Consider the following 19,289-nt stretch of genomic DNA (forward strand, 5'->3'; position numbering starts at 1 on the left):
TGGGACACACATGAGGATTTTGGCCATGGCATCAGGGCTGTCTCTCCTTCACCAGCAGGCTGGGAATGGGAAGGATTTTGGGAAAGACATATCCAGGACAGCTGTTCCAGACTGATATTTTGTATTTTGTGGTGACTGCTCCACAATAAAAGGGTTTTTTCCATCATTTTTCCACTCTCTGTCCTCTGGGGAGGATGGAGCAGCTTGGTGGGCACCTGGATCCAGCCAAGGTCAGCTCCCTGTGGCAGCAGCAGGAAAATTATGGAGGAGTTTGGGATAAGGGGAGTGGAAGGAAGAGTTTTGAGCTGTACTAAAAGATGTCACCCTCTCCTGGCATAATTCACTCAAGGACACAAATTGGATTGAAGGTTCAGAGGGGGAACCCTGGCTGAGAAGCTGGGAAGAGAATGTGGGGAAAAGGAGTTGGGAAAAGCTGGGTGTCCAATGGAGATCAGGGATGTTCAGCCTCTTCAGCATCTTCTTGATGAGGGGGTGGTTGGGGTAAAACCAACACCAATAAAAATCAGGAGGTGCTGGAGCCCTGGGAAAGAGTGGGGGTGTAATTCCAAGGGATTCAGGCAGTGCTGGAGCTGTTCCATGGATTACTTTGGAGCTTGTTGTTTTCAATGGATCCATGGATCTTGTCCAGGGAGGACTCCCCTGGATCCCTGGAATGTCCAAGGCCAGGGCTGGAGCAGCCTGGGGCAGTGGGAGGTGTCCCTGCCATGGCAGGGGTGGAACTGGGTGGGCTTTAAGGTCCCTTCCCACCCAAACCATTCCAGGATTCCATGGGCACCACCAAAAGGTGAGGAAAGCAGGAATCATGGATTGGGCTCTTGGAAAACTCTGACCCTGCAAAAGCAAGGACAGCAGGCTGAGTTTGCAGCTTGGCAGAGCATCCCAACATCCTCCCCCGTCTCCTCCCCAGCACTGACTCCACAAACAATTAGGATTTTGAGGATAATAAGGATCATAAAAGAGAGAGGTGGCTCTGTGTAACTCCATCAGGACACTCCCAAAGATGCCCTGGAGTCCTGGGCATCTGAAGGGCCACGATAAGGCTGGAAATAATTGAAGAGAGCAAACAGTGGACGTGGAGAGAGCTGAGCTGAGAGGGGAAATAACGGGGAGTAATGGGATGAAATTGAGGAAAATAAAACACGAGCTCGGTAGCAGGAGTTTTTTTATCCAAGAGTTGGATTTGTTCAAGTGTGAAATAGACTCCCAAGGGAAGGAGAATATTACTGCAGTCATTTAAATGTGCAGAGGACAAAGCCCTGGCTGATGTGTTCCCTGGAACAGTTGTCTTGCCTTGGCACAGCAATGCCCAGATATCATCAAATCCCCTTTTTCCATCTCAGTTGTCAGAGCTGCTGGTGGAGCTCTTTTATCCCCCTCAGTTTTCACCAGGGTGAAAAATAAAAGACCTTTTTTTTTTTTTTTTTCCAATTTTTTGTTTCCCCTGAGTGGAAAAACACCGCCTCCCTCCCAGCAGCAGAAGGCCAAACAGGAATGTTGACGCCGAGGTCTCGTGTGGCTGGAAACAAAACTCAGCCTTTTGTGTGTGACAGATTGAACGTGGAACTCAGAGGGAAGGGAAATTTGTCTGTAAGCGCATGTGACAAATTCGTTTTCACAAATGCTGTGTGGTTCCTGAGCTGAGCTTGTTTTGCTGGTGGATGGGGAAGGGGTGGGAGGAGAAATGAGCTGTTCCCTTCAGGATGGATCAGAGCTGGCTCCTGTCTCGTGTTTTCCTTTGCAAAACGCAGATGCTCGGGGTGTTGTTGTTGTTTTTATTTCTATTTATTCCTCGAATCACCACCTGAATGCTGCTGACAGCTCATCTCTGCCCCAGAATTCCAGCCTGGATCTGGGAGAGTGTGGCTGGAATGGCTCTGCCAGGTCTGTGTCAGGAGGTGCTGGGAAGTGGAAGAGTCTCTGTTGGCTCAGTCCATTCCAGCCTGGAGCCAGCCTGGGAGAGCTGGGAATGTTCCCCTGGAGAAGGGAAGGCTCCAGGGAGAGCTTCCAGCACATTCCAGGGCCTGAAGGGGCTCCAGGAGAGCTGCAGAGGGACTGGGGACAAGGGATGGACAGGACACAGGGAATGGCTCCCAGTGCCAGAGGGCAGCCATGGATGGGATCTTGGCCATGAGGAATTCCTGGCTGGGCTGGAATTGCCAGAGCAGCTGGGGCTGCCCCTGCATCCCTGCAGTGTCCAAGGCCAGGCTGGACACTGGGGCTGGAGCAGCCTGGGACAGTGGGAGGTGTCCCTGCCATGGCAGGGGTGGAATGAGAGTCTTTAAGGTCCTGGATTGACTCCTCCAAATACAGCATCCCATTTGTGTCCTGAAATTCCCAGTCAGGAATTCAGATCAGTTACTCTGCCAAAAACACAAAACAGGGAAATTCTTCCCTGTTGGAACCCACTGCGCAGTCCCTGACTCAGTTTCCCACATAGGATTTAGCTGGAATCTCCATCAGGAGATGCTTTGGATGACTTGGAAAGAAGATCCTGGAGCCTTCACTCCCCTTCCTTGCTTCAGGCCTGGTCCCCAGGCTGGGCCAGCTGTGGGGGGAGGTGGTGGTGGCTTCCAGGCAGGTGTTCCAGGCTGGTCCCACCTGGCAGTGACCCCACCGTGGGCTGAGGCTGCTGAGCTCCCCTGAGATTCCAGAGGAAAATGATCCATGGAGACACCAGTGCAGGGTGACCTCCTCCAGCTGGGCACCAAACTGAACTCCCAGGATTGCAGAATTTAGGGAAATGGCCCTTTTTCCCTCAGAAGGTGTCTCATAGTCCATCAGGAGTTGTGTGTTTAAGGGCATTTCCCACCCTGCCCACCCTCCTCGCTGTCCCCTCCGCGTGCGGAATTCCTCTCTGCATCCTTTCCTCACTGCTCAATCCCCACGTGTGTGCCATGGAATGCCATCCATAACACAGAATTAAATGAGAAGTGTCCCTGGAATCAGGATGAGGTGCTTGTTGCTGCTCTCCCTGCAGGAGCATCGTGCAGTCGGACGAGAAGCTGGTGATCAGCGCCTCCTGGGCCAAGGACGACGACATCAGCAGGCTCCTGAAATCCCTGCCCAACTGGAGCAACATGGCTCAGCCCAAGCAGCTGAGGCCCAAGAGAGAGGAGGAGGAGGATTTCATAAGGTAAAAAACGGTGGGAAGTTGGGAATGGGTTTCAAGGAGAGCAGCAGCAAAAAGTAGGAACGAATTTACGGCGTTTTCACAGCTGTCGTGCGTTACAGACATATTTTATGAAAAATCTTTTTGCTAGGATTCTTTCTCCTGAGAAGCTGGGAAGCTCCAGCTTCTCCGTGTTTTGCTGCTTTGGAATGTGATTTGGGGAATTGTTTACCCAGCATGTGAAATTGTTTTTACTTGAAGACCATTAACAGCCACCTGTGTCGAGGCTGTGGGCAGTCACATGATTTTATCATCATTCCATTCTTTCCTTTTCTAACTTTCTGATGGATCCTTTCTCTCTATTCTTTTTAGTATAGTTTTAGTATAGCATTTTAATATAATATCATAATATAATAAATCAACCTTCTGAAACATGGAGTCAAGATTCTCATCTCTTCCCTAATCCAGGGACCCTTGAACACAACAACAGTTCTGTCCACAGGAAAATCATGGAATCATTTGGGAAGTGGGAAAGGCTTTGGAGATCATCGAGTCCAACCATTCCCAGCCCTGCCAAGGCCACCACTGACCGTGTCCCCAAGTGCCACCTCCACATGGCTTTAAATCCTTCCAGGGCTGGGGACTCCAGCCCTGCCCTGGGCAGCCTTTTGGGGGAAGAAATCCCCCAAATCCAATATCCAAATCTTCCCAATATCCAACCTGAGCTTTTCCTGGTGCAATTTCTGCTCACTCTGTTCTTCTGACAAAGCCATTTGGAGACTTGTCTTTGTGATCCAAGTCAAGGAAATGCCTGGGACTGGGGAAGGAAAGGATTGTTTGAATCCAGGCAAATCCTTGTCCTGCTGGTTGGTGCTGCTCTGATCAGCCACGTGATGGAGGGAGCAGCATTTTCTGACCTAAAGGAGGTGGTACTTCCCAAAATCCTTGCTTTCAAAGGAATCTTTTATTTGACCCATGAGCATGGTGGAGTTTCCCCCCAATCCCAACGCAGGGGAGCAAATAAAAAATTCCAATATTTCCAACAGGAATTCTTTTGGAGACAACTCTCTGTGCCCAAACCAGGTTGTTCCTACCTTTCATGCCAGTGAAAGCCTGGAAGGAAGCAGATTCCCTTTCCCTGCACGTTGGGAATGGCTCAGCTCCTGTGAGATTCCAAAGGCTGCACGTTCCCATCCCTATTCATCACTTCCTTGATTGGCACTTGGCTGTAAAAGTGGAGGAGGAGGAGGAGAAGCTGTTGAAAATAACAAGTCCAATTTGCCCAGATTGTCATTTTCCTCCTTCCCTGCCTGGAAGCCCCGTGACAGGGGGGATGCAGCCTGGAGAGGATGGGATTTGTGGGGTCACAGAAGGGTTTGCAGCTTGGGCAGGGATTTAAAACATCCCCAGGGCAGCAGGGAGAGGCTGCAGAGCCCTCGAGGTCTCTCTGAGTCCCTGAGTTGAATTTCATGGATTCAGTCCTCACCTGCCTTCACATTTATCCTTCATTTCCTCACCTGGGAAGCCCCTCCTGGCTCTCCCTGTGATTCCTGGTCCATCATTTTGGGATAGCAAAGCTCCAGTGGGCTCTGCTGGCTGAGAATTCCTGGCCAGGCAAAAACGGGTGGCCAAGCTCAGCCTGACGCTGACAGAAGCAACATTTTCATCCCAATGTGCATTTTATCCCATTGATTCCATTCTCCTGGCCATTCACTGAAGTATTTTGTGACACTGGATCAGAGGAGCTCCAATGGCAAGCCTTTGGGAAAAGCCTATTAAGTCATCCACACTGAATTTCCTGGGAAAAGCTCCTGTGCTGTGGCTTTTTTTCAGCCCAGGCTTCAGGACAAAGATCTTTTCTCAGTGTCTGTTTGCACAGAGCATCATCTGCTGAGCCCCAGTTCCTCCCAGTGCCATGTGAACGCTCCTGGGGCATTCATTTAAATCTTAATAATTGGTCTGGGCCAGATTTAGCCAATTGATGGCTTAGAAACTTCCTGCAGGATGGGTGGTGGTTGAATAGATCCCTCCTGAAAGCTTCAAAATAAAATTAATTGCTCATCCAATTTTTTTTTTGTCATCCCCTTCCCATTTAAGCAGCCTTTTCCCAGCCTTTTCTCCTAATACAAAGGAACATGATTTCTTCACTGCTGCTGCTGCTTCTTTCTCTTGGCACTGCTGATGAATTGGGAATAATTCTGCCTGGACACTGCAGTGGAGCCAGAGGGAAGCAGGTCCTGTGGAATCCTTGGTTAGCAGAGAATGGGAGAGCTCACTTCATTATTATTTCATTTTCATTTCATTATTTTCACCCAAAGCAGGACTTTTGACCTCTGTGATGTTTAAAATTTCAATATTTGGTGTTCCTGTGCCTTAATCCTTGGCTAGCAGGGCAGGACTACACATCCCTTCCTGGAAAAGAAGGTTCAAGCCTGATGAAATCTGGGGAAATGTTCTTTTTTGGACGTGGAACTACTCAGCAGCGCCCCTTAATGAACATTGGAAAATTATTCCAATAATTTGGAACAAATCCTGACAGTTCACCACCAGTTTTTGTCCCCTGGCAGCAAAAGAGATCCATGCCCAGCTTTCCTTCCTTCCCCAGCTTTCCTGTAACTCATTTGTTTAAATAGAAAGAATCCAAACAAACAAAAAAAAAATCTTTGCAAAAAATAATCCTCAGCCTGTGGACAGAGATTGATTTTGTTGTTTTAACCCCTTGCTGTCTCCTGAGCAAGGAGATGTCAGAAGGCACCAGCAGAATTTCCCATTGATTGGGAATTATTCCCATTAATTGAGATAAAATTGTTTTCCTTTTTCTCTGAGGCTTCTCAGCTTCCCAGGAGAAGAATCCTGGGCAAAGGGATTTTTCCAGAAAATACGATGGTGACAACTAACCAATATTTAATTTCTCGTATCAAAACAAACTCTTCACTTGCAAGATTCGTAACAGAAAAGATTCCCCTGCTGTGCCTGATTCCGCATTCCTCAGGGGGGCTTTGCTTTGCATTTCAGGGCTGCTTTTGGCAAAGAATCCGAAGTCCTGATCGGGAATTTGGGAGACAAACTGATCCCTCAGCAGGAGATCCTGCGGGACGTCAGCGACCTCAAAGCCTTGGCCAACCTGCACGAGAGCCTGGAGTGGCTGGCAGGACGCACCAAGGCAGCTTTCTCCAGCCTCTCAGCAGCCCAGAGTGAGTAATTCCCATGGGAAACCTCTGCCTGGGGATTGGGACAGCGGAAATTTGGGGTTTTAGCAGCTTTTGTTCCTCTGGGGGCTGTGGGGGCACCATGGAGGGCTCCAGGAGCATCATTTCTGTCTTGGTTTGAACAGCCAGGTGTCTGCTGAGGAAGGCAGGAGCCTCCCCTGGAATGGAAAATGTAAACCCCCTCCCTCTGAATTGTTATAATTTTGAAATTAAGGGGCTCTCAGGCAAAGATATGGGAATAGGAATAACAGTTCTTTACTAGGAAAATTAAAAACACAAATACAGGCTATAGATAAAAGTTAAGGTATAGATTGGTTCTTATGTATTAAGATGCTCAGGAAAGAAAAGTATATCATGCATTGTAACCAAAATTAAAGGGTCTTCAGGCTCGACGCCAGCTGGAGCTGACAGCTGTAGGCACAGGCTCTGTCACCCACGACCCTGGAGCTGTAACGTCTTTGATGCAATAAACTGCATTTGGAAGAGCTGCTGGAGTCCCACATCTCTCACTTACAGCTCTTACAGAGAAACTCAAGATTATATCCAGTGAGGAATGCTTGGCTGCTCCCTCTGGAGCATCTCCAGATGGAGATAACCTTAATAAAATATTATATTATATTATATTATATTATATTATATTATATTATATTATATTATATTATATTTATTATATAATGCTGTACTAAACTATACTAAAGAATACAGAAAGGATACAGACAGAAGGCTAAAAAATAATAATGAAAAACCTGTGACTCTTTCCAAAGCCCTGACACAGCCTGGCACTGATTGGCCAATGAGTAAAAACAACTCACATGAAACCAATGAAACAATCACCTGTTGGATAAACAATGTCCAAGGCACATTCCAAAGCAGCAAAACACAGGAGAAGCAATCAGATCGTTATTTTCCTTTTTTTCTGAGGCTTCTCTGCTTCCTAGGAGAGAAATCCTGGGCAAAGGGATTTTTCCAGAAAATATGACGGTGACACAAGGGTGCAGTTTTCCTCTGAAGGTCAAACTTTTAAGTTTTCCCACCCTGTGATATCACACACTTCTGTTCAAACTGCACACCCACAATCCCAGTTCTGTCATTCCATTTTGGAAGCTTCTCCAGGGCCTCAGGTCAATGCAGAGTTCTCCTGGGGGTCAGAGCCTGCAGCACAGAAAGTCTGGAATTCTCAGCAGCCAGGGTTCCAACAACCTTTGTCTTGGTTTGAGCTCTTCCTCCTGCCCAGCATCCCTGGAGTTAAATCCTGTGTGTTGGACAATTCCTGAGCATCCCGTGCTGTCTCAGGGGGTGCAAGGGGACGGCTGAGGAGCTGGAAAAGGAAAAGCATGGAATAAAAAGGGTTCCAACAACCTTTGTCTTGGTTTGAGCTCTTCCTCCTGCCCAGCGTCCCTGGAGTTAAATCCTGTGTGTTGGACAATTCCTGAGCATCCCGTGCTGTCTCAGGGGGTGCAAGGGGATGGCTGAGGAGCTGGAAAAGGAAAAGCATGGAATAAAAAACCCACAGAGCTCAAGGGGATGCCGGAACTCAGGGGAATGTGGTGAGGATACAGGGAATTTCTGCAGTTTGGTTTGGAAATTTGGAGCAGAATCCTGAGGGAAGGTGTCCAGGACTGGGGCAGCTGAATTCTCCTGGGAGCTGGGAGTTGAAAACCAGCTCAGACTTTTTTTTTTCCTGGGAATTTCACAAGGGAAATTTGCTGGTGCTGAACAAAGTCACGGTGTTTTATGTCCATGAAATCATTCTTGGCAGCAGAGCCTCTCTGGGTGACTGAAATCCTTCCTGTGGCTTCTAACTCTGCTCTAGAGCAGGACTTCAAACTCCTCCCTCAGCTTTCCATCATCAGATCCTTTGGATCCAGAAGGATAATTAAGGTTATACAACCAGTTAACAATTAAAACCCAAATTACTCCAGGCAGCTTTAATATTCCTGTAACTTGGACTTTGCCTTCTCCATACCTGGGTGACAACACTTGCTCTGTTCTAGCATTTTTTTTTGTTATTAAAAAAATAACAAAATTAAACAAAACCCAGTGGGAAATGCTATCAAAGTTCAGTAGCCAAATATTTATTTAGTTACTAGGAGAGTTCTCAGGGCTGAGGATTTATGTTCTAACAGTCAGAGCTGTTAAAATAAAACATCATTTATAATTTGAGGTCTGGTTGAAACTCAGGTTTTTTAATAAATCAATATTTTCCAGATATTAAAGGGCACGAGCTTGACTTTCAGGCCTCGGAGAGGACGTTCCACATGGTGGTGAATAAAAATAAAAGCACAAAGTGTAATATTTCACTTGGCAGCATCCTCCTGACAATAAAAATTCATCTTCCTTTGTAATAACTTCATCCCAAAATGTCTGTGCACAAATGCCAGGAGTGTCTGGAACAAGGGGAAGAAGGGGAAATGACAGAGGCTGTCCCGACCTCCTGCTTATAAATGAAATTTTCATCCTTTGGTTGATTCTCTTTTCTTCTCCAAAAACTTGAGATTCAGTCCTGCTCCCACTCAGGGCATCACCCAAGTGTTCAGGGAGTGATCAGGACCTGAATTTTTGGTGCAATGCCAGAAATTCCATAATCCAAACAAGCCCACGTGGAGGTGGTGGCCCTGGGGGAAGGCAGCAGTTTTTCCAGCAAAGCTTCCTTGGATGCAAACAAATAATAAATAGGTTTTATAAATTTATTTTATATATTATTTATAAAAAATATAAATAATATATTATTTATAAAAATATAAATAATATATTATTATATAATACATAATAATATACTTTTATATAATATCTATTATATAATATTATCTATAATATATAATAAAATATAATAAATAATAATATATATAATAATATACAATATTATATCTATATATAGTATTATATAATATAATATATTATTTATATATATTGTTTCTATTTTAATATAGTTTTTCTATTTTTGCATTTTATATATATTTAATATATTTGTTTTATAAAAAATATATTTTATAAAATTAGAAATAATAAATTCCCTCAGGCACAGCTCTGAACACCCAGAAAGCAGAAGGTGGAGCTGGGCAGGTCTGATTTTGGGAAACCCTATAGTGGCTTTGGGGTGAGGCTGTCAAAGGCCCCTTCCCAGAGATAAAAATTCAATAATCTTTGGCTGTGGACGTGCCACAATTATCCCTCATTTAAACCCAGCCTTGCTGCTGGAGAGTTTTATCACGCTGGGCAGTCTCTGAACTGTTCATTATTTGGTGTTTGCTGAGCTGATGGCTCTTCCATGGCTCTGCCCTTATCTGCTCCCCTTCAGAATTGGATTTTTTATTTCCCAAACCAGTCAGATATGACAAAGTCATTTCCTTCTGCTCTTGTCTTTTGAGGGAATACAAACTCCTTTTTAACAATAACCACTTAAGGATTAAAGTTGCTGGGAGAAGGTGAATTTGCTGAGGAAATTGAGTCACTTTCAAAGGGGTTTTATAGGAAAAATGGAAGTTGGGTTTCCCCTCCTCATCTTCTGTGCTGCAGACAGAACACAACCCCATCCTTTTTTTTGGAGCTTCAGCCTCTTGAGGTTCCCTGAATATTTTAGAGAAGGAATTAATATGAGCCACGAAGGGGCTGGGACAATCTTTTTAAAGATTTTTAACATTTTTAAGACCACGGCATGTTTGTAGGGAGGAGGAGGAAAGATGAGCTGTTGGCTTCTGGAGTTGGAGCTGCCCTTTAAATTCAGCTGCTCTTGGCACCTCGTGACTTCAGATTGCTGTGATCACCAGGGAATGACTGACAGGCTTAAATTCGGAGCTGGGAATTGCTTTGGAATGGTTTGGGGGGGAAAGGACCTTAAATCCCACCCAGTGCCACCCTGCCATGGCAGGGACACTCCCACTGTCCCAGGCTGCTCCAGCCCCAGTGTCCAGCCTGGCCTTGGGCACTGCAGGGATGCAGGGGCAGCCCCAGCTGCTCTGGCAATTCCAGCCCAGCCAGGAATTCCTCATGGCCAAGATCCCATCCATGGCTGCCCTCTGGCACTGGGAGCCATTCCCTGTGTCCTGTCCATCCCTTGTCCCCAGTCCCTCCGCAGCTCTCCTGGAGCCCCTGCAGGCCCTGAGCTCCTCCAGCTCACCTAAATCAGGATTGTCTTTTGTCGTGGTTGAGACAGAGACAATACAAAGCAATACACTTCATTTCCAGAAGGCTTCAAACAGTTTTATTCCAGCCTGCATGCTTTTTGTACATTCTTACAAAACTCATAAATTTACCCTGTACTCATTGGTCACAAGACAAACACGGCGCTCATTGGAACAGGCAGCTGCAGTTTCTCTTATTTATCCTTCTTTCTGTCTTGGTTTCTGTGCCAACGACCTTGGCAGGAAATTCTTTCAGGGATAAACATGGATCCTCCTATCAAACATGGATCCTCTTCTCAAACATGGATCCTCTTCCCAAACATGGATCTTCTTCCCAAACATGGATCCTCCTGTCAAACATGGATCCTCTTCCCAAGCATGGATCCTCTTCCCAAACATGGATCCTCCTGTCAAACATGGATCCTCTTCCCAAGCATGGATCCTCTTAGCAAACATGGATCCTTCTATCAAACATGGATCCTCTTATCAAACATGGATCCTCTTCCCAAGCATGGATCCTCTTCCCAAACATGGATCCTCTTCTCAAACATGGATCCTCTTAGCAAACATGGATCCTCCTATCAAACATGGATCCTCTTCTCAAACTTCTCTCTGGCTCACAGAAGTCACTCTAAAACATCTTCCAGGCTTTCTCTTCCAGAAGGTTCATTGGAATTAAACTCTTTTACATCTGCACCGTGTATCCATGGCTGTCACAGCTCAGTAGCTGCCCTTCCCTCAGCCCCTTTGTGTGGAGAAATCTTTATTTGCTCAGTGTGTCATGTTCACCTTCTCTGCTTGGGCCTTGCCTGGGTCATCCTTGATGAGCAATAGCAGCATTTTAATGCATTTCCAGTTCTAACTGGAAAAACAGCCAGGGTCTGAGGAGGGTCCTCCTGTCCTGTCATTGCCTTCTCCACAAAGAGAAAATCCTTCAGGAGCACACCCTGAGGCCATTCAGCCTCTTCACTGCTGTATCCCGTGCCCACAGCAGGTATTTTCTCCTCAAATTCCCTGAATTCCACGGGGCTGTGGAAGATGTTTTCCCCTTTCCCTCTGCAGATGGGCAGTCCCAGTCTGGGTGAGCTACAACTTCCATCCAAAGCAGGGGAGGAAAAAATGAGGTTTTCTACAGCTTTTTACCAAAATCCTGCATTTCTCTGCCACTGCCTGGCTTTATTAATGATAACACCGAGCATTTGCAGCTCATTTCCCAGCCAGAGATCTCAAAATGCTTCTCGGAGCTGACTGAGGGCCATTAGAGCATCCTGGGCCACTTTGTCCCGGGAGGATCATCAGCCTCTCCTTTGCCTCCCGAGCCTGGAGTGGGCTTTGAGAGGAGCATCCTGCCTCTCTCCAGGAACGATGGCTTGGAAAAGGACACTGGAGCCCTTCTGTGCCACACGCAGCTGTCATTTAAAGTCACTTTCAGAGGGGTGCAGAGGGGTTTCAGCACAAATGGAAATCAGGGGAAATTGCTGCCTTGCATTTCACAGCCAGGCCACGAAGCAGTGCTGAGCTCAGGCAGGGCTTTGTGTTTAACCCCCTCATGAACTGAATTCAGCTCTTAAATGGGGCTCTATTTCTCTCAAGCTGCAGCTGATCTTTATTTTTTTCTGTCACTGAACTTGTAGCACATCTTGCTGTATTGATTGCTCATGGAGAAGTTTTTTTAAAAAGATATATTAATAGAAAACCTTATTTAAAAGCCAGATTAAAGATGACCAACACGGGCCTGCCCTGGGGCAGGGGAAGGACTTGGTGAATGCTGTGGCTTTGTCATTGCAACAAAAGTAAATTTCTGACTAAACCAGAAAAAGCTGCACATTTCCACCAAATGCAAGCCATCTGCCATTAAATTAACAAGGTAAATCTCGAGTGCTTTCATTATTTGGTGAATATCTGCTGCTTCAATATGCCTTAATCCAAATGCCAGCTTTTTATTTAAGCTTCATAAATAGCCTTATTTTCCAATATTTCTTCTTTCCCACTGCCTGAGCAGTTTGGGCTCTTCTGGAAGAGCACAAATCCTGGCCAGCTGCCCTTGCCAGGAGCCTCCTTTGTGTGATCATCCCCAGCTTGCTGTGCTCCCATGGATGGCCCTGCCCTGGGAGCTGCTGGTGGTGGGCAAAGGTATTGAGATCTTGGTGGTTCTGAGGAGAAGCACAGGAAAAGAAGGAAAAGCTCTTTTTGGGCATTTTATCTGCTTGGCCATGGCTGGTGTCCACAGATCTTTCTGTCCGTCCCACAGCTCAGCCTGTTCCTGCTCTGGGATGCTCTCCACAAACACTGGGAATCTCTGAATCTCTCCAAACCTGTGCCCAGCTTTGGCTTCTCCAAACCCCAGCACGTCCTCAGCGAGCTTGGGGTGGTGTTTAAGGAAGGAGTGAGGTTCCTGCCTGCTCTCCTGGGTTTTCCAGGTGGGAATGCCCTTGAGCAAGGACAGGGAGCTCTGCCACCCTCACCCAGAGTGAAATGGGGTCTGTCACATCCAAACCACACCGGGGGTGATCAGCTGCTAATTAATCACCATTTATAGCTTTGATAGAAATACAAATGTACTTAGCAAAGCTGCTGCAAACAGCTGGGAGAGCTCAGAGCCCCTGGCAGGGCCTGAAGGGGCTCCAGGAGAGCTGCAGAGGGACTGGGGACAAGGGATGGAGGGACAGGACACAGGGAATGGCTCCCACTGCCTTGAGAAAGCTGAGCTAGAACAGAGGTTAGATGGAATTAAAGAATAAAGCAGGGATGGATTGAAAGGATCTCCTCCATGGATGCACCTCGGGCAGCACAAGAGCCCAGCCAGGGCTGCCCCCAAGATGAACCCAAATGGCCCCAAAATGCACGAGCGCTCCCGGGGTCTCTCCCTGGGATCAGCTCTGCTCCATGTGCAGTGCCCAAGGCCAGGCTGGACACTGGGGCTGGAGCAGCCTGGGACAGTGGGAGGTGTCCCTGCCATGGGATTGGAGCTGGATGGGTTTAAGGTCCCTTCCCACCCAAACCATCCCAGAATTCTGCAGCCAAGAGCTGAGCTGAGCAATTCCAGCAGAGGGCAAGATTCCAGCTGGGTGTCCCTCTTGGCTGAGTTGACTTTTGGAGGGCTAAAACCATGGAAAAATTGGGATAGCAAAGTGTTAAAACACCTTCAAGACCAGCAGGGACCTGCTGACTTCACAGAGATAAAATGCCTGGTTTGATTTAACTGAGCATGAGGAGATTATTTTGGTTTATTTTAGAATTCTGGCATGAAAATTTCATACGTTATAAATGGTTCTGCTTTGTTGGACTCGGGGATTGAAACCACACAATCCCCAGTCACCTAAAACCCCCTGTTTTTCCAACAAAGTGATCTCCTGGTGCCCTCCAGAGCTTTTTTTCCCCTCTGGATTGTCTGCAGTGAAGCTTTTCTCATGGATCGCAGCCTTCCCCAGCCTCAGCTTTTATTTCCACCAAATATTTACTGGGATGCTCAGCCACTGTTTCCCGGGCCTGGCTGCTCATTTCTGGGTTCTTGTGGGAGACAGCACCGGGAATCTCTGCCTGGATCGATCCTGGGGTCAGCACTCAACTCGCCATCATCATTACACTAATTACTCAGCAGCCCTAACCGCAGGGGATTGTCATGTAAATGAGTGACCCAATTAGCAAAGCTCTCCAAAGCCTTTTCCAGCCGGGATCCCGCCTGAGTCATGCCAGGAAATCGGGATTTTGTGGGAATTTCTCCAAGGAGCCCGCTGGCCACTCCTGTTGGTCCATCCCAGTTAAGTCCTTTTATCTCTTCTGGAGAAAATGATTCCCTGATGGCAAAGATCGGGAGCAGAAAGTCCTCCCTGCTCCTCCTCAGAGGTGACCCTGCTCTGGAGGGGGTGAAATAATTGGTAAAATTATTATTAAACAGGATGGGGACTCAAAAATCCAGGGTTTGACATCACCATTGGGTCACTCTGGTCTCACCAGCACTTAAATTCCTCTGGGATTTGGGGGAATGACTCTTAAATAACCAGGAATTGTGGAGAAATCAGGCTGAGTCTGATCATCCTGGTGCTTGTCCCTTTTTCTTTCCCATTCTTCACCCTGAATTTGAGAACTCTTCATCATTCCCATGGATGTTCCCATCCCCATCTTCCTCTGGATTCCCTTGGACAAAATTTGTTCCTTCTTTGTCTTCCAGACATCTGGGCTGCTCCTCTTGCTTTGCAAACCAATCTCTTAAAAACAAACAGCCCTCAAAAAAACTCCCTTTATCTATAATTGATTAATTATATCAATAATTGTATCTATAATTGATTATTGCCATTAATTTTATCTATAATTATCTATTTATTGTCCAAAAAAAAAGACTGCTAAGGATGTGGTTCACTGTGTTTATTTTCATTATGCTTTTACTCCTGAGCATCAGGACACTGATTAACTCCAGGAATTTTATTCCTTTCTCTTCCACTGAGTCCAACAGACTGGGAGATTTAAGTTTCTTTTGCAGATCCATCCCTCTGAGGCCCAGAGAAATCCTGCAGGGAAATTTTGAGGCATTTTTTGGGAAGGTGCAGCTCAGTGTCCTGGAGGACTCTGAGGAAAAGGGGCTGAGTTTCTGAGTTTTTGGTTTGCTGTAGATGGAAGGAAGTGTCTCCATTTCCCTGTTTTTAAGGAAAATCAGGTGAAGCACACCAAACAGGCAAATAAATCCTTCCCAGAACTCAGAAGAAGCTGAAAGGACTTTTTAAAATCAAGTCACTTCTGAGATCATCTAATTCAGCCCAGGAAATAATAATTCTGAGAAGGGCAAGTTCTGGGAAAGTTACATCATAAATGACTGAAAGCAGAAAAAATTAAAGAGAGGAATTTTCCCAGTTGAGGAGCAGTGGAACAGAAAATCCTGGACATTTTAGGGAATCATTCCCTAGTGAAATCAACCCTGATCCTAATCCTTGTTAGGATCCTGCTCTTCATTCTCCCTGCACAATTTTGCTTCCTTCAGTGAAAAAAACCCCAAATTTTTAATGAAAAACTCCTGATCTTTGGAGTTCTTTTAATGAACCAATTGTTTTTGGGTGGTTTTCATGCCTTTTCCAGACTGCAACGTGCTTAAAGAAAGAAAAGTGTGGATCACCCAAACCTTCCAGGAGCTGTAGGATTAAACTCAAACCTCTTATGTTACCCCTCTATTTTATTTAACAGATTCCTTTTCCCCCCGCCAATAATAATTTTTTCCTAAGGCTGCATCTTTGCAGAAAACCAGAAAACAAACCCACATTTTGGAGGAGTTCTTGCCTTTTTTTTAAAAGCACTAATTTCCTGGGGAAATTTATGCCCGGCAGCAGCAGCAGCGAGGAGCTCGGCAGGCAGGCAGCGCTAACGAGACAATTCATTAAGTGCCGAGTGTACACACGCAGTAAAAAACATTAATTCCCCAAATGAAAAACTAATAGAGTGTTTAGGCTGCTCTTTATCACCGGTGACAGTCTGGGCTCTGCTGTCATTAGTGTTTACCCAGCTGATGGGGGCTGCAGCTCTTCCTCGCCGCCTCAAAGGTCGGGATGGTTTTTTTTCCAGCTTTGTCCCTTCTCCTGAGCTTGGATTTTGAGGACATGGGAAGTTCTGAGTGCCAGCCCTTCATTTTTTTCTTCCTTCTTTCTTGTTTTTTTTTTTTTTTCCCTTCCCTTCTTCAGAACCTTCTGCAAGGGGAAATCCCTTCCTTAAGTTTCCTCCAGCACATCCCTAATTTTTCTCTGAGCAAACTCTATTGTATTTGCAGGGTGCCCTCGTGGCAGGGAGGAATGATGGATCTGACTCCATGTTCTCAGAAGGCTAATTTATCATTTTTTATATTTTTATATATATTAAAGAATATCTTTTATATATTTATATATATATTAAAGAATGCTAAACTAAACTATACTAAAGGATACAGAAAGGATACAGACAGAAGGCTAAGAAGATAATAATGAAACTCATGACTCTCTCCAGAACCCTGACACAGCTTGGCACTGATTGGTCATTAAGTCAAAATAATTCACATGAAACCAATGAAACAATCACCTGTTGGATAAACAATCTCCAACCACATTCCAAAGCAGCAAAACACAGGAGAAGCAAATGAGATAAAATTGTTTTCCTTTTTCTCTGATGCTTCTCAGTTTCCCAGGAGAAAAACCCTGGGTGAAGGGATTTTTCCAGAAGATGTGAATGCCTCAGGACTCATTAGTGGAAATTTGCTCGGAGATTAATTAACGAGCAGCTCTCCCTGAGCTTGTTTCCTCTTCACCTCTGTTTGTCCTGCAAGTGTAGCTTTGTCCCTCTGGCACCAGTGAGTGCCCTTGCCATTGATCCCAGTAAAAGGTGAATTCCCAGTAAAATTCTGGGAATTTGGACAGTTTAGACAGCTGACATCCCAAATCCAGCTGTGAGGTGCCAGATACCTTGAAGGTTGGACTGGTGACCTTTAAAGTTCCCTTCCAGCATTGTTGTTTCCCCTCCATTCCATGATCTTGGAAGTCTTGGGAGAAATAATTCCTTTGAGTGTTTTATTTCCCTGGATCTAAACCCTACAAAAGATAACGATTTAGGTAAAAAAGCAGCAATATCTGGGTGAATATTTGAAGTATTTGTTCATATCTAAGAGGCCCAAATATTCACATCTCAGAGAAGAAGCCCAGGTTAGGTGTCAACCCCAAAATCCAGCTTTGCCCTGAAATGAATCCTGTGGGAGAATCAATATCCAGCTCCAACTTTTATGGCTCCTTCCAGTCCTTTCCTAGAGAGCTGGAATTCCCAAATGGACCAGTTCAGGAGAAGGAGTGACTGATCTGAACCTTGGAGAACCTTTTTGATGGGGCATTGGTGACATTCCTGTCCCCTCACAAATTTTCCTCACCAGCAGCACCTTTCCCTTTCCCAGCTGAGTCCCAGAGGGACAGACCATGGCTTAACACAGAGGTGGCTTCTAAATAGTGAAATATTAAAAAATTATTAATTATTTCATGCTTTTTGGGAGTAGAAGTCAGAGGTTTCCTGGGAGGAGTTCCTCTGAGCTGTGGGGGAATCAAAATCCAGCTCCAGCTTTTATGGCTCATTCCAGTCCTTTCCTAGAGAGCTGGAATTCCCAAAAGGACCAGTTCAGGAGGAGGAGTGACTGATCTGTACCTCAGAGTCCCCCTTTGGTGAGGCATGGACACCTTGGTGACGTTCCTGTCCCCTCACAAATTTTCCTCACCAGCAGCACCTTTCCCTTGCTCTGCCCCAGAGGGACAGACCATGGCTTAACACAGAGGTGGCATTTAAATAGTGAAATATTAAAAAATTATTAGTTTTTGCATGCTTTTTGGGTGTGGAAGTCAGAGGTTTCCTGGCAGAAATCCCGCTGAAATAAGTCCTTGATGTTGGATCTGTTGTTGACACCTTCCTCCTTGAAAAAATGATCACATCTCTGACTCTGCTTGGCTTCACCCAAAGCTTTTTCCTTGAAATACCAGATACTCTCCTTTTTGAAGGTGTTTCAGTAGCGATTTTGAGTCCTTGTGGCATCATCTCCTCGTGGTGCTAAAAGTTGTGGGAACAGAAGACACTGCTGGAATGGCAGTGATGGATAAAATCTCATTATCCAGGTTTTTACCTGCTGGGAACTCAAGCACTGAAAGGGAAAGTGGAGCCTGAGATCCCCAGGAAAGTCTCCAGCAGAGAGAAGAGTTAACCCTGACTCTCTAAAGGCTTAATCCAGCACCTTCCCTGTGACAAATTCCCTTTTCCCAGTGTTTTTTGGAGTTACCTCTTCTGGAGAGGAAGGGAGGAAGAAATTCGAATTTAAGGAGCTGCGAACTGTTCCTTAAATTCAGCAGGAGTTTCTTGCTGCATCTCTCTCCCAGACAGGAGGGATTTTCCCCCAGCAGAGCCATAAAATGTCTCTGTGAGCCTTCCCTTTCCCCCAGAGAGGAAATTAGGGAATGCTGTGCAGATCCTGAGCGTTTTGGAGGTTCCTTCCTCGGGTTCAGGGTGCAGAGTTTGTCTCCTAGGGCTGATTTTGCTCCCGGTGCTGTTAAACCACTGGGATGTGTCAGTGGTCACTCTGCTCACACCTGAGTGGCTCCAAGGGATTTTGTTTAACATTCCAGAGGTCTGGCAATCCGCATCCATCCATCCATCCACAACCTGCCAGGAGGCACCTGCAGAAACCCTGGGTGACAAGGCCTGGGCTGAGTTTATTTTCCTCAGCTTTGCTGGAACGAAATGCTCCTTTTCCTCAGAGGGAGACAACTCAGCTGTGGTTTCAGCCAGGGAGGAGAAAATCCCGAACAAAGCTGGCACTTTTATCCAGCAGCATGGCAAATTCACCTTCAAATTCGGGAAGGCTCCAAGATGATAGGGGCCAGTGGAGCAGGGCTTTGGCCAGGGTTGTTGTGGTGGCCAGGTGGGCTCATGCTCAGCCTGGTGGAAATGGGTGAGGAAGGAGGAGAAGGGGAAGAAGAATTGCGTGGCTGGTCTGTTTTTCCAGCATTCCAGATTTTTTTCCCCCCTTTTCCCAGAATTTCAGCAGGCAGAGATCCCTCCCTTTTTCAGAGTGTGGTGGGTCCACAGCCACAGGAAGGCTCAGCCTTTGCCCAAAGAGCTGCCCAACCCCACAGCCAGCTCCAAATGGCATTTTCTACTCAAAGCCCTTTAGTAATTTAGGCTCTGATTATTTTTTTGCTGCTCCAGCTCATTTGTTGGCTGCGTGCTGCCAAGGATGATGGAGTAAAACTATCTGGAGTGAGACTTAAAAGAATGGGATCTCCTCTTCTGGATGTCCAGAGAAGAAAGGAAAATTGATGGGCTCTGAAAGGCTTCCTTTGAGCTCCA

General features: G+C 46.1%; 1 protein-coding gene across 1 annotated transcript in view; it reads left to right on the forward strand.

Annotated features, from left to right (window-relative positions):
• LOC121358917 (exocyst complex component 4) overlaps window positions 1–19,289 on the forward strand; it is a 70,957-nt gene that overhangs the window by 20,922 nt on the left and 30,746 nt on the right. The window contains exons 4-5 of the mRNA XM_041477495.1: window positions 2,999–3,154; window positions 6,146–6,324. Of these exons, the coding sequence (XP_041333429.1) occupies window positions 2,999–3,154; window positions 6,146–6,324 (335 nt within the window). The remainder of the gene's footprint in view (window positions 1–2,998; window positions 3,155–6,145; window positions 6,325–19,289) is intronic.

This window comes from Pyrgilauda ruficollis, unplaced genomic scaffold, assembly GCF_017590135.1.
Source record: "Pyrgilauda ruficollis isolate IOZ18807 unplaced genomic scaffold, ASM1759013v1 scaffold111, whole genome shotgun sequence".
In the NCBI taxonomy this organism is placed as follows: Eukaryota; Metazoa; Chordata; class Aves; order Passeriformes; family Passeridae; genus Pyrgilauda; species Pyrgilauda ruficollis.